General features: G+C 37.6%; 1 protein-coding gene across 1 annotated transcript in view; it reads right to left on the bottom strand.

Moving 5' to 3' along the window:
- The window catches only part of LOC134536799 (serine/threonine-protein phosphatase 4 regulatory subunit 1-like), a 268,113-nt gene that overhangs the window by 159,236 nt on the left and 95,956 nt on the right, over positions 1-12,921 (bottom strand). The window contains exon 3 of the mRNA XM_063376734.1: positions 11,587-11,695. Within this exon, the coding sequence (XP_063232804.1) occupies positions 11,587-11,695 (109 nt within the window). The remainder of the gene's footprint in view (positions 1-11,586; positions 11,696-12,921) is intronic.

The raw sequence follows: 12,921 nt of genomic DNA, 5'->3' as shown, positions 1-12,921 counted from the left end.
ACGTTTTATACAATCATACATTCTATATACATTTTCAAAAGAAACTAAATCCCTTCCTTCGTTATAGCACATTTTAATTATTTCCTAAGAGAAAAATAAAACTGAACATATAGGGGGAAACAATAGACCTACAGCCATTTCCTATTTCTTTTATAACTTTTTAAAAGAAAAATAACATTACAAAAATTGGATTTATGATATTTTTGACCTCCAAAAACGCCGCCATTCTGTGTCTACAACAACTTTAAATAATGCTTCAGTCATTGCTTGTACTGCATTATGGTCTTGGGATAGTAAAATGCTTGGTTACATATTGAAGCTTCATTGACTATTGAAACATTCCACAACAGTGCACCACCGAGTGTGGATATGATTTTACCACTAGCAAATGTGTCGCAAATATATAATTACGAATGCAAATACAGTCACTAAAGATACAAGCCAGTTGTGTAAATTTATCAGCGATAGGAGTCCACATCTGAAGGTGTGTCACTGGACGGAAGAAGTGGCTCCGTCCTACCCCAGTGACGGTTCTTGGGATGGGATATTCCAAGGAATGAGGTAACGCGAGTGGCATCCAGGAAACGGAACGTGCCAACCAACGGCAAACGTTACGGAGCGATTAGGTTGGGATGCCAATACCGTGGTTCATACAGACAACAACTCGCTGACGCTGTGAAGTCCCCCTTGCAATCCCCTACTGAGTGGTGTCCTCTGCCCCTGGTTCATCTCTCGAAGACTAGTCAAGCAACCTCGGGAGTATGAACAGTCAGCCACAGCGCTGCAAACTTCGCGGATATGTCGCACAATTCCAAGATTTTGTGTGTGTTCACTGGCGAATCCAGGAGGGGAGGGGGGCATAGCGGCATGGCCTCTCTCCGAGTCCCTGAATAATTTTCATATTTTCACCCAACTCCTCATCACATTTTCCAAACTTACTAAAGTATTAGTAAGACACGAAAATAAGGATACATGTGTTGAATATGCTACACATGTACCCTGACCGTATTACTGGTGTACGATATGACACTGCCAGTCCCTTGTTTTTAGGAAACGGATTTAGGTTATCCTATCCGTTTCCGTTCTGTTGCCCGAATTCCGTTCATGCGCAGGGCTGACTTTTTAGATAATTTCGTCCAGATGGCGGACCTGCTTAGCTAGTATATAGTCATTTTTGTGATCAAGGGACGGACCGAGAATGTTGGTGATTTATGATAGCGAAACGGTCCAGAAAAAATATTTTGGATACTTTAATGGAAATATCAATAAATAATCGCAACTAAAAAAGTAACTGAGAAAATTATAAAGGCGGTTCTATTTTTATGCGATAGTACTGCTATCTCTCAGTATTTCTGCCGTTACAATATTGTATCGGTGGATTTCTAGCCTCGTGCAGGGCACCATTAATTAAAACTGTCGCCGATTTGTTTCCTTACTAAGATTCAGTTTGGACACGTTCTGGAATACGGCCCGCGAGTTATGTTTCGGTTGTATCCCAACGAGGCAGTGCTTATTCGCTGCCTTAGTGAACGTCTTGGAATACCGCCCTAGGTGTACGTACTTGTTTCTAATATAATATATGCGTTAATGTGTAACTTAATTAAAAATTTTATAGGTTCTACGACAGCCGCATTAAGTTTTTACAAATAGTGTTGACAGAGGAGTGGCAAAAGGATGCGCAGACTATTGACTTTCCTTCTGAGAACTGTCAAATTCGAGACACGTTAAGAACTTAAGAAAATTAAGACTAAATTATAAATGCCCATCATAAATGCCACTCGCTACTTAAGTAACTAGCGTTTAACTGCATCAAATTAACATACTGTTATTTTAACACAACCTTTATATGTGCAATCCATGTTATAGGTCGCATTGATTCAGTTCATGAACGACTTTTTTTTTTCGAATGCGCCACAAACAAGCAAAAACTGATTGCTGTAACTGCGGGCACGCGAAAAACGCAAATTTTTTTCTTGCACGTGTCCGCTCAGTGGTTTTGTCTGCTCAGAACTACCGGCGTACGTGTGAAAACAGCGGAATGCAAAATTTCAAGCCGGGAAATGGACGAAAAGCAAATTAAAGATAAGGGTTTACACGTGATCTTGAAGCGGAGACGATGGATGACCACAAGATCGAACCTACGCGCCTTCATTGCGCGAATCTTCGCCTTTGTGACTCGTAGACCTTTGGGTAATTCGCGTTAACTATGTCAATCGATTCGTAGCAAGGGAGTTTTAAGTGCGCAACCCAAGTTTATATGGTTTATGGAAGACCTCATTGCTAATGATTTAATAAATGATACACTAGGAATAGTTGGAAGACGAAAGCTACATACGAACGGTTGATCCAAAATTGTAATCTACTTTTTATTTTCATGCTTTCAGTACATTTTACAACTGACATAAAAATTAGCATTTAAGTTCACAGAAACCATTAAATAAGAATTTTAGAAACAAAAAAAATCTAAGAAAAACAATATAATATTGTTACATTCCGTTTTTTTTTTTAATCATGTGCCAGAACGATAAATATTAGAAGCAAAATATGTTAAGATACTACCCCCTTAAAAATCTTGCCGTTTCAAGTTCTCTTAATAAGTTCTTACATTTTTTCTACACGGACTTTAAGGATGTTTTAACCCTATTTTGGAGGATTTTTTTTTAATACTTTAAACTCCAATTTAGAAAAAGTGTTCCCTCCCTATTACTATAGACAAGTTCTTAAAAGTTTTCTGTTTTCGTAGTCCCATCAATCAATTTTATAGGTTAACATAAATATAGCTATATTAATCTTCAAATACTTATCGAAACACATTTCAAGGACACTACATGTCAAACAGACCAGAAATTTTTCCCTCACAAACAGGTAATACCGTTATACTATAAAATACTGCAAAACAAGATATTTTATCAAACTTTGAAACAACACACTGATCGTGACAACAACACACGGGTTGTATGGTTTACGTCTAATTAATGAATTTGTGATTAAAATACAGACTGGGTTTAAGACCTCTTTTTTTTTTGTTGTTGTAGTTGAGTGCTGACGACACGTGGGTCGGCCTTGTTCGTGGCCGGCAACGCGGGCGCAGACAAAAGGAATGCAGACGCACTGTTGCAATCCACGACCTCCTCCCTAATCACTGGTTCAGAATTAGCGCGGGCCGGGGTATTTCCGTCCGCGCGCGCGCGCGCCCCGGGCCATCGAGCCGCGGCGCCCTCTATGCGCGGTTCCAGTCCCCGGGACCAGGAACTATAACTTCACCACTCCAAGGTGTCCACAGGGGAAAAAAAAATTTCGTACCAACTTAGGCGAGAAAAAAGTACTAGATTTAAAAAAAAAAAGTACTAACTTATAATTTGTTATGGCTTTAACAATTTAGGAAGTTATTATGACATAGCAATGCTCGAACTTAAATATCACACAACATACACATACATTTCATAGTTTTTTTTAAAATAATTACGCCTAATAATAAAACATATTGGAGTTACTGAAATATTATTATATTAAAGAACAAAATACTAGATCTGAGAGTAAATGTACTAGACCACTAACAGTACTAGATCTAGTAGGAAAGTACTAACTGTGGACACCCTGCACCACTCGTGCCCTCAACTACTTCCCTGGGATGGGCTGGAGCTCCACTTCTGTATTTACTGGCCGTGTGGATCGTGTTCGATTGGAACAACTCTCACAACGACGGGCGTAGAACAGGAGAGTGAGGAGAGATCACCTCCCCTGGAATTAAGAAGGGGACCCCCGCTTGCGCTTGCAAAATCATTTGACTGTGAAACGGTATTGATAAACGTAAGAACTATGTTTTATGGAAAACTTTTTTTTGTATATTTCAGAGTTTACTGCGTACTGCACGCATATCGGCCAAAACATGGGCACTACCATCCTACCCAGAGATAAAGGTCGGTCTACCCCGCGCGCTACACTTGCGCCCCTTGCGAATCCTACAGATTTGCGCCCCCTGCCTATTACCACCGCCAAAAAAAAAACATTTCTTTGAAATAAATGAGGTAGTAAGTCGTTAGAAAACAAATTAAGGAAAAATAACGGTGTCACTACTAATTAGTTCTATAATGTTCAAGATACCAGGGTGGCTAAACAAGTTTTTACAAAAAAAAAACCTGAAATTTCCCAGAAATATATACATGTTTGTTTTTAACTTATAGCACCATAAATTAAATTAATTTATTTCTCATCGTGCGAGTTAGTGCTCATAAAAAAAATGCAGTCGTTAGTAATACAACGGTGAAAATAATTAAATGAAGGCGGGGCGGAATCTGTAATCCAAGGGTTTTGCGCGTGGAGTAACCGACATGTCATCTCACAACGCGGTTCATCCCCGTTCCAACTACTACTGTCTCATCAGTGAGCGGCTTTTTAATTCCACGGGGTAACCGGGGGGAGGGGGGGAGGGAGGGAGAGAGAGAGAGAGAGAGAGAGAGAGAGAGAGAGAGAGAGAGAGAGAGAGAGAGAGAGAGAGAGAGAGAGAGAGAGAGAGAGAGAGAGAGGTATCCACTCGGGTATCTACGCCCATGCACTGTGTTGTGAGCAAAAGTAGCTTTGAATTATGAGCCGTGCATGTGCAACTGAGCTATCTTCGTGCAGAAATTGCACTTCCCACTTGCGAAGAATCCGGTTCGGAACCCGCCGGGAATCTAACTTCGGAGAGAGAACGAGAGAACACACCCGACTATCACCAGCCACTCACGGCGAGTCATTCAAGTCGCAGTTGTAAAAGGGCGGAAAGTAAATTAAAATTATCCGGGAGAGTGGGTTCAAATCCCCGTGGAAGCAGTTTCGGTAACAGCTGAAGCGTCATGCGCGCTTGGCGAGACGATGTCAATGTTGACCATGCAATAGATTCACCAAAAAAAAAAAAAGTTGAGTTCAATAAACTTACATACAATCAATTGTTCATAATCGTAGATTTACATTCCCCGAACAGGAACAAACATGGACTTATTGCTAGAATGACGAAAGTACACAGTAAAACGATTACTGCCGTTGTACAAATCATACGCATACAATACTTCAGTTTCACTATGTAAGATTTAATAGCAGCCTCGTGAGATGTAAGAACAATTCAAGCAAATGACACTCCAGATCCTGCGATATTTTTTTTTAAATTAATAGTGATTTTGTATAGTCATCATAAAATAACACGAACTGAAGTGCTTATGAACGGTAAATAAGTAACATTTTAGGCTTTTTTTTCTTTTTGTGCAGTGTCTGTTGAATGTCACGAGATAACGTACGGCGTGAGAAAATGTGACCATCTTGACAGCTGATCCAGCGCGGTTCTAGGTTCGAATTCCAAGCAACGTATGGATGTTTTCAATTGAAATATTCCATTTCAAGTATATTGTAAGCCAGTAACATGATAAGCCTACCGCAATAAAAACCAGGGAGGGGGGAAATCCATAGGCTACCCATAAAATATAAACTACATACTTGAAACTCGATAGGTATACGTAGACGTTGGTGAACATGAGCGCTGTTCGGGAACTCTGGAGTCGTTGACGACAGAAAACCTGTGTCAAAATGTTTTGGTGATTTTTTTTTTCTTTTCAATTAGAACATTCAAAAAAATAACACACATGTCCTGCACCAGACGCAGTAAACATGTACTTATGATATTTCGATACAGTAGTCTCGAGTTCCCGAAAACCTACCAATTTTGACGCAAGTGTTTTTGCATCTTCAGTGGCTGACGAAATGCTTTTAATTCTATTCGATTGCAGGCTTTCGCGGCTACTTTGAATCCCGGGCTGGGGCCAGACATTGTTCCTAACGGCATGAAGCAATCGTCCACGAGATAAAGGCCCCGGGCTCACACGCGGTGCGCAGAGCTTCACAAGAAACCACGTGATTTGAATAAAAGCATCCGCGATAAATTTCACGCTGAATGCCAGACTCTGATGAACACATTACACACTCGTACAATAAGGAGCTAATCCGCTTGTAAACAGTTTTAAAAATTATGCAGGTCTAAACTCAAACGTATATTTCATTAACTAAATTAAAATTAGGTTCAGGATTTATATTTTGCTAATAAGCTGAACTGGATTCATCAAAACTATATTTTAAGATAATTAATGTGAAACTCGCAGCCAATTGCTACATGAGGGAACATTTGTCGTTAAAACTCTGATAAGAGACAAGATATTTCTAACGCGGCATTTTTAAGTTCATGTTTTTTTTTCCGTAATAAATAAATAACACTACGTGTTTCCGTACCTCGACGTGTGAATCAGTAATGACACCGGAAAATCCGTAATACTTGGCAGCACTGCTGTACAGATCCTTGAAAGCACTCAAGGGACTTGCGCTACACCTCTATCTTCATTTCTCCGCTATACAATGTTATGCCTACTGTGTGAATCTCGCGGTAGCTCTGTGCACGACGAGAAGACTGCGCGCCTGTTCAGAGGCGAACCAATAAGCGCCGCATTCACCATCCCGCCTCACCGACACAGATACGCCCCTGACCGGGCGGGCGGGAAGAGAAGGGAAAAGTCAATCTGGGTTCGATACCCGGTGGCGTCGAGCCCGGACTATTTGCAAGTGGGGAACGCGGCGGACGTTGCCGTTGACCGGTAGAATTTCTCCATGATACTCCTCTTTGCCACCTCCCAATTCATTCCGCCAATACTCCTTTATAAAGACCCAGTCACGCCATCAAATTTTCCTCTCAACTATGTTTCGACCACAGAGTTGGAGAGGAAATATTAGAAGGAATGTGGCTTCTGATTCTCTCCATGAAATAAAGTTGGACACATGTTTTAAATCATGTCACACTATCTGTGTTTGTTACTGGACTGGGCAGGCTCAAGCCTGTTAATTTATATATTACTTATTCAATCAAAATAAATAATAATACTGCTGGTTGGAAAATTTGTAACATTTGTAAATTAAAATCGCCGTTATATATTATTAATATTCTGTGATGTTCTAAAGTTAAAGATACGTTAATTTTTTATTTCATATAAAATTATTTTACATATGACATCCATATTAACATTATTTTAGTCGTTTCACTTTTATAACCTCATTCATATTCATGTGTTCTTCGCCATTTTAAATAATCGTTGTGATGGAAACGGACACAATTTCCGTTTTAGCAGAGCTCCTTTCAGATTGGCTGATTCCGTCCAACAACCAACGCATTTGACAGAAACTCAAATCATACAACTTGTCGAACAGAAATGACTGTGCTAGTGTCGTTTTCGGTAACGTGATAACCCTCCAATATCATTTGACCAAACCTTTTGGAAGGTGTTGGAAGCGAAAGTTTGAAAGTGTGGCAGGGTCCTAATGACATCGACTTCCACTGTCCTTTCGTCTTATGAGTGTAAGGTAGACGTTAAGCCTATTCATTCTTTCTTACCTTGTAAAGCAGGCTTCTGTGCGGCGCTTTCAGGAAGCGAGGCGGGCGAAGGTAACGAGTAGCTCCAACAGGCAGGGGCAGAGGGCACAGATGGAAACCGAAACTTAGCACCTTGCCTTCCAAGAAACACTTCAGGAACATGTATGTTGCCGAACTCGCAACTGCCCTTCTGGCCTACGTGGAGGCAACGATATCGTGGGAAGGGGGGAAATGAGAGAAAAAAAAAAGGGGGGCGTTGAAGTTGTGAAAATTATCACTTCTACAGAACACTTTATGGGTATTTCGCAATCATCTGCCATTTATATAATTATAGAATTTCCAAATAGCACTATATATTAGTTAAAAGTATATAATTACACATTCATTTTTGCAAAGTGGCTGTCAACCTTTTTTTTCTTTCTTTCAGAGTTCTAAACTAAAAAGGAACAGTGAACTACAGAACTTTGTTGTTAATTCATGAAATAACTAATTTTTCTGTAAAATTAAATAATGTAACTTAATTTTTACATTTAGTTTCTCCTATTGTGCCAATTATACACGTGGCATGGGGCAGGTCTAAACTGATGTACAGTTATATATCCTTTTTTTTTCATTTGCTCAGTATTTATGGAAAGATTATTTTGCAATGTAATTATAATATATTGCATAAAAGTGACATATGAAGGAAAGCATTTAAAAACAAATATTTAAAAAAAATATTAGTAAGATTTTGAATTATACATTTTAGCAAAAAAATTATCAAATGCTTTGACATGATGCTTATTCGATGGCTTCCTTAAAAAATATTTAATTTAGGTTTTATCTGAAAATTTCTTTTTACGGAAATGGTAAGTTTTTTATTTGTATTTGATTATTTAATAGTGCACTATTTTAATGTGTTCTTGTTACAATAGCTGCTGAGAGGTACGTACGTGCTGTAAGCACAGGCTTAACAAATAGCGTAGTTACTCACTGAGACACGGAAATACATTTTGTACATACATTAACAACATTTATGTGTGAGTGGCGAAAAGCAGAGGGGAATTGTCCTAACGAAAACTAAGTTACATAACAGTGGATGGCGATACGTCTGTAAACAATTCCCCACAAGGTCTAATCAAGTAATCGCTTATTATTGCTGCTTTGAATCATATATTCGTAGGGTCAACATAAAAAAAAGTAGGTAAAAATCAAAGTTTCTATACATATGTCCTCTAAAACTTCAAGAACTACTCTGCATTCACAATCATGGTATACACACAACTTTCTTATCAAATTTCCCTGACTTCTCCCTGATTCAAATTACAAATTTCCCTGGGTAATTTTTTTTTAATAATTTACCTATATTGCAATCATCTGAAAGAAATAAAGATAATCCAGCTTGCACGATCCCCACAGCTGGCCTGTTTCTCACAGAACACTGCATAAACCAATGTCATGTGCGTACAAGCATGCATTAAAAAAACTATCTGGAAAGAAATGCTTTCTTTGTCTGGGTGATGGCAGACTGGAGCATGACATCTTCCTCTCAAAATATAATGATTGGGATGATTTTCTCGACTTTTTCAAAAATTTCAAGTAAATTCCCTGACTTTCCCTGACCAATTACAAATTCCTGAATTTTCCCTTACTTTTGATAACGTGAACACCCAGACAATGAATGCTGGCTGCCGTCTGAGGGGCGAATACGAGTTTCTTCAAAACTCCTGGCTAAAGACGATTCTCCCGTGGCCTCGCCTTCCTTAGGCATAGCTAGCTTTTGCTACTCACACGGACACCCACCGCTATATATATAGCATTAGTATATTATTAATTTTAGAAAAACCTATTTCAGTTTTAAGATAAATACAAAAAAAAATAGTGCGCGGAGTCCCTCCGCGCGGAAGAAGTGAAACTTCGTAATGTGGAAATGAAAATAGGAAAGGGTAGAAATTGATTTTTAGTGAAATCATATTGTATCAAATCAAACTAAAAAAAATAAATCATTAAATCATTTAACGATAAAAGCTGTTTATTTAATTAAGCGGGCGGGTTCGCCCCAAGGAGAAAATTGACGCGGCGAGACCTCGTGGACATAGAGAAATGACACACACTCACTATTTGTGTCTCTATAAAACATGATTTTTTTCTGCAATTTAAATTGTAATACAAAAAAAGGGTATTTAAAATTGAAACAAATATGGCTACACTACAAACTGTCAGGATCTTTATTTTTTTTCTTACTCTCTACTTAGTTCTTTACAATAGCAAAACTTAATGGCTCCTCCATGGTAGCGTTAAACGGTTTAACGCTACCTTGTTGGAAGTCGCATTAAGTTTCACTTCAAAAAAATTTAACCTTGTTTTATTTTACAAGAGTTTCGCATGAACCATTACTGAATATAAAAAAGGCTGTATACTTACCGACTAATAGTAGGGATAGTTTAATTGAAGCAGGCGGTTGGCTACGCGCGCATCACTACAGGCTTGAAGCTGCTTTTTGTCCAGCTGACAGTCTGCGTAATGACCGGCTTAAGTGTGTAGTGTTTGCATTGTGGAAACAGTTTCAAAGAAATAACTGTATTTCGTGGAAGTGACTATGTTTGACTAAGTAAATCCTAATTCATACTTATTACCCATCTTCAGCCGTGGTTAAGAACCATTTCTTTTGGGTGTTGCAATTTGGCGCTTGGAAGTGTGTCAGATTTAATTTGGTTTAATTTCAAAAAATTGGGTTTTCCAGCACACAAAATGCAAAGTAAAAAAAAAAATATTTAAAAAATGCGAATTCTGTAACAACACATCTCCGAGTCCTACTGAAATGAAAACGTAGGCATAAGCCCAAATAATATAGATTCCATAAGATGTAAGTTAAAACACAGGTTTCTGCAATTGGAAAACGTGGCGGACGTTGCAGTGAGCCGGCGTATTTTCTCGGAGTTCTCCAGTTTCCTTTACCCGTGCACTCCGACCGTGCTTGAAGCCAGTGTCATCAACCTCGCCGTCTCTGATCAGCCCGATTTTGGCGAGATGATAAGCTTAATTCAGTCGTCAATTCAGTAGTGTACAAGCATAAAGGTTTGCGTTTACAAGTCCCACACGTATTGATCCGCTTGTTCAGATTAATCAGGTCGATCTTCAACTGATACACGAATAACGACAAAAAGGACTCCACATAACTTTAGCTGAACAAAAAATTACAGTTTGATGCCAAATTCACTTATCTCTCACATTGGGTAATAAATAATTACGTCAACATTTACATGCACTTGATGGACACGTGTTCTCCTTAAGTCTTGTTAATTAGTGTGAAGTAATACTGTATGTTTACCGACAGATTTGTACATTTAACTTGAGTTTTTGATTAGAGTTTATGTACAGACTTTTTGAGAAATGAGTAATGTTAAAATTTTACCACGAAAGGCTTCACTTTCAAAACCAAATTCACGCAATAAATATAGAGCTGTTCCGTGTTCTCTTATAGAAAATTGCGCTAAATTTTGCTTGTATGTACGTAAGAAATATTTCCGTTGGTTGTTCGAAAACCCTTGACGTTAATAGGAATTAATTAACAAAAATTGGTGATTGATACACTAAAACCGCAACAGGCAACAATTCACTATTTTCAAGTCAGCTCAAAACTACACTACCATCGCCACTATGCCTGGTTCACAAGCACTGAGTTAGCAATTCTTGTAATTTCGTCTGAAAGTTCTTCAGAATTTATGGCGGCTCCGAGAAGTAGGCTAAAGCAAGTAATGGACCACGTGACAAGCCAAGCGGGTAATCCAACTACTTTAAATGACTGAAAAAGCAATTTTTGAATCACCTAGAAGGCATGATCACAACATGAAAAAATATTTTATATGTAGATTAGTTTTTTTATTGTTATAAAGCATTATTTCTGATTTCGATACCCTATATTCATGTTTTAACCTATTTCTATTTTAGTTTTAATTTATTTTTCTAATAGTTAAGTGTACTTTTAGCGATGTATAAATTGAAATGGGTAAAAATACAAGGCGTTTCACCTTAAATTTCACCCACAACTAAACGGGTAAATTACATAAATGAACTATAGAAATTCTGTTTATATTATTATGTACACCGAAAAGTCAACTTAAATTTTTTTAAAAAAAAAAGGGAATAATTTTCACTTGTTTATTAGTTTGTACATATTTATATAAAAAAATAATTATCAGGCAAGACTTAGACAAACTCACCTATTAAAAATGTTGGACGATGATGCATATTTCTCCAAACGGACCAGAGGCGGCAGAAATTCATCCTGAGGCCCCGTGGTGATGTCGTTGTCTTGTATTCCATCCTCCACTGCGAAAACAATAATACATTATTTAGGCTGCACGTTCTAACCAACCAGCTACCGCAGTATACAAGTTTCATTTTTTTTAAATTTAAGACATTATTGAACTGATTGTACACAATTGTTACTTAACGTGAAACAAAGTTAAAAAAATATATATATTTTTTAAACTAAAATTTCAATTGTTCTAATAAGTGTTAGTGGTTTAACCATTTTTTTAAAAGTTACAGCACTATATTAGTTTTATTAAACTATAAAATGCTTTAAAATAAATGTAGGCCTACCTCTGTAAATTTTTATAATAATGCCCAAGTTTATACGATAGTTATTGGTAAAAAAAATTACTTTATAAATAAGCACTGCGAGTTAGAGAGCAGAAAGGAAAACATAAACAACATAATAAGGCAATGGAACAGTTACAACGGACGAATTAAAAAAAAAAGAAGAGTTCAACGAACAAATGCCAAGTTATCCCCCCCGGGTATTTGTCTGATGACAACGTGTCCCTCCTGAAGCTTCGACGAACATTCAGCAGCACGCAGCCGTCGCGAGTTGCCACGTGGCAGTTCCACACAAGGTGTGCAGTGCTCGACCCAGGAGGCAGGGGTGGGTCTGGATCCCTCCCTCCCAGGATTCAAAAGGGGGGGGGGGGGGGAGGGAAAGAGCAGGCGATGACAAAATAAGAAAAGTACAGCTACTTAGCTACATAAAGTTTAAAAAATATATTTATATTTAAAAAAATTAAAGGAATTTCTCCATACCCATACCTTTTATACTATTATTGAATATTTGGATCACCAATATTAGTATGTATAAATTTAATTCTGATTTCTGCATAATTTTAGCTTGGTGTTGATTGTATTATAGTCCTACTTGTGTGTGTGTGTATTTTATTATTTATTTATTTTATAATTGATATAGGTTTATATACCGTTATTTTTTATTATTTGAACCATTTGTAATATGATTGTATGATTTGTATTGTTGATTTATATTTAACTTCTATTGTATTAAATTGTATTTAACTTGCTCCATGTCCCTAATTTGGGACTAAACGGAGAGCATGAATAAATAAATAAATAAATAAATAAATAAATAAATAAATAAATAAATAAATCGTAAGTACGCTACAATATGTATTTCCTCCCAAATATAGTCCGACATGCCTCAAACTTTGATACGTGTGCTACATATATTAAATAGCATATATTTATGACTTGTTTTTAATGAAATC

Source organism: Bacillus rossius, chromosome 11 (assembly GCF_032445375.1).
Source record: "Bacillus rossius redtenbacheri isolate Brsri chromosome 11, Brsri_v3, whole genome shotgun sequence".
In the NCBI taxonomy this organism is placed as follows: domain Eukaryota; kingdom Metazoa; phylum Arthropoda; class Insecta; order Phasmatodea; family Bacillidae; genus Bacillus; species Bacillus rossius.
Note: the sequence above shows the minus strand (reverse complement) of the source record. Positions and strands in the feature narration are given on the sequence as shown.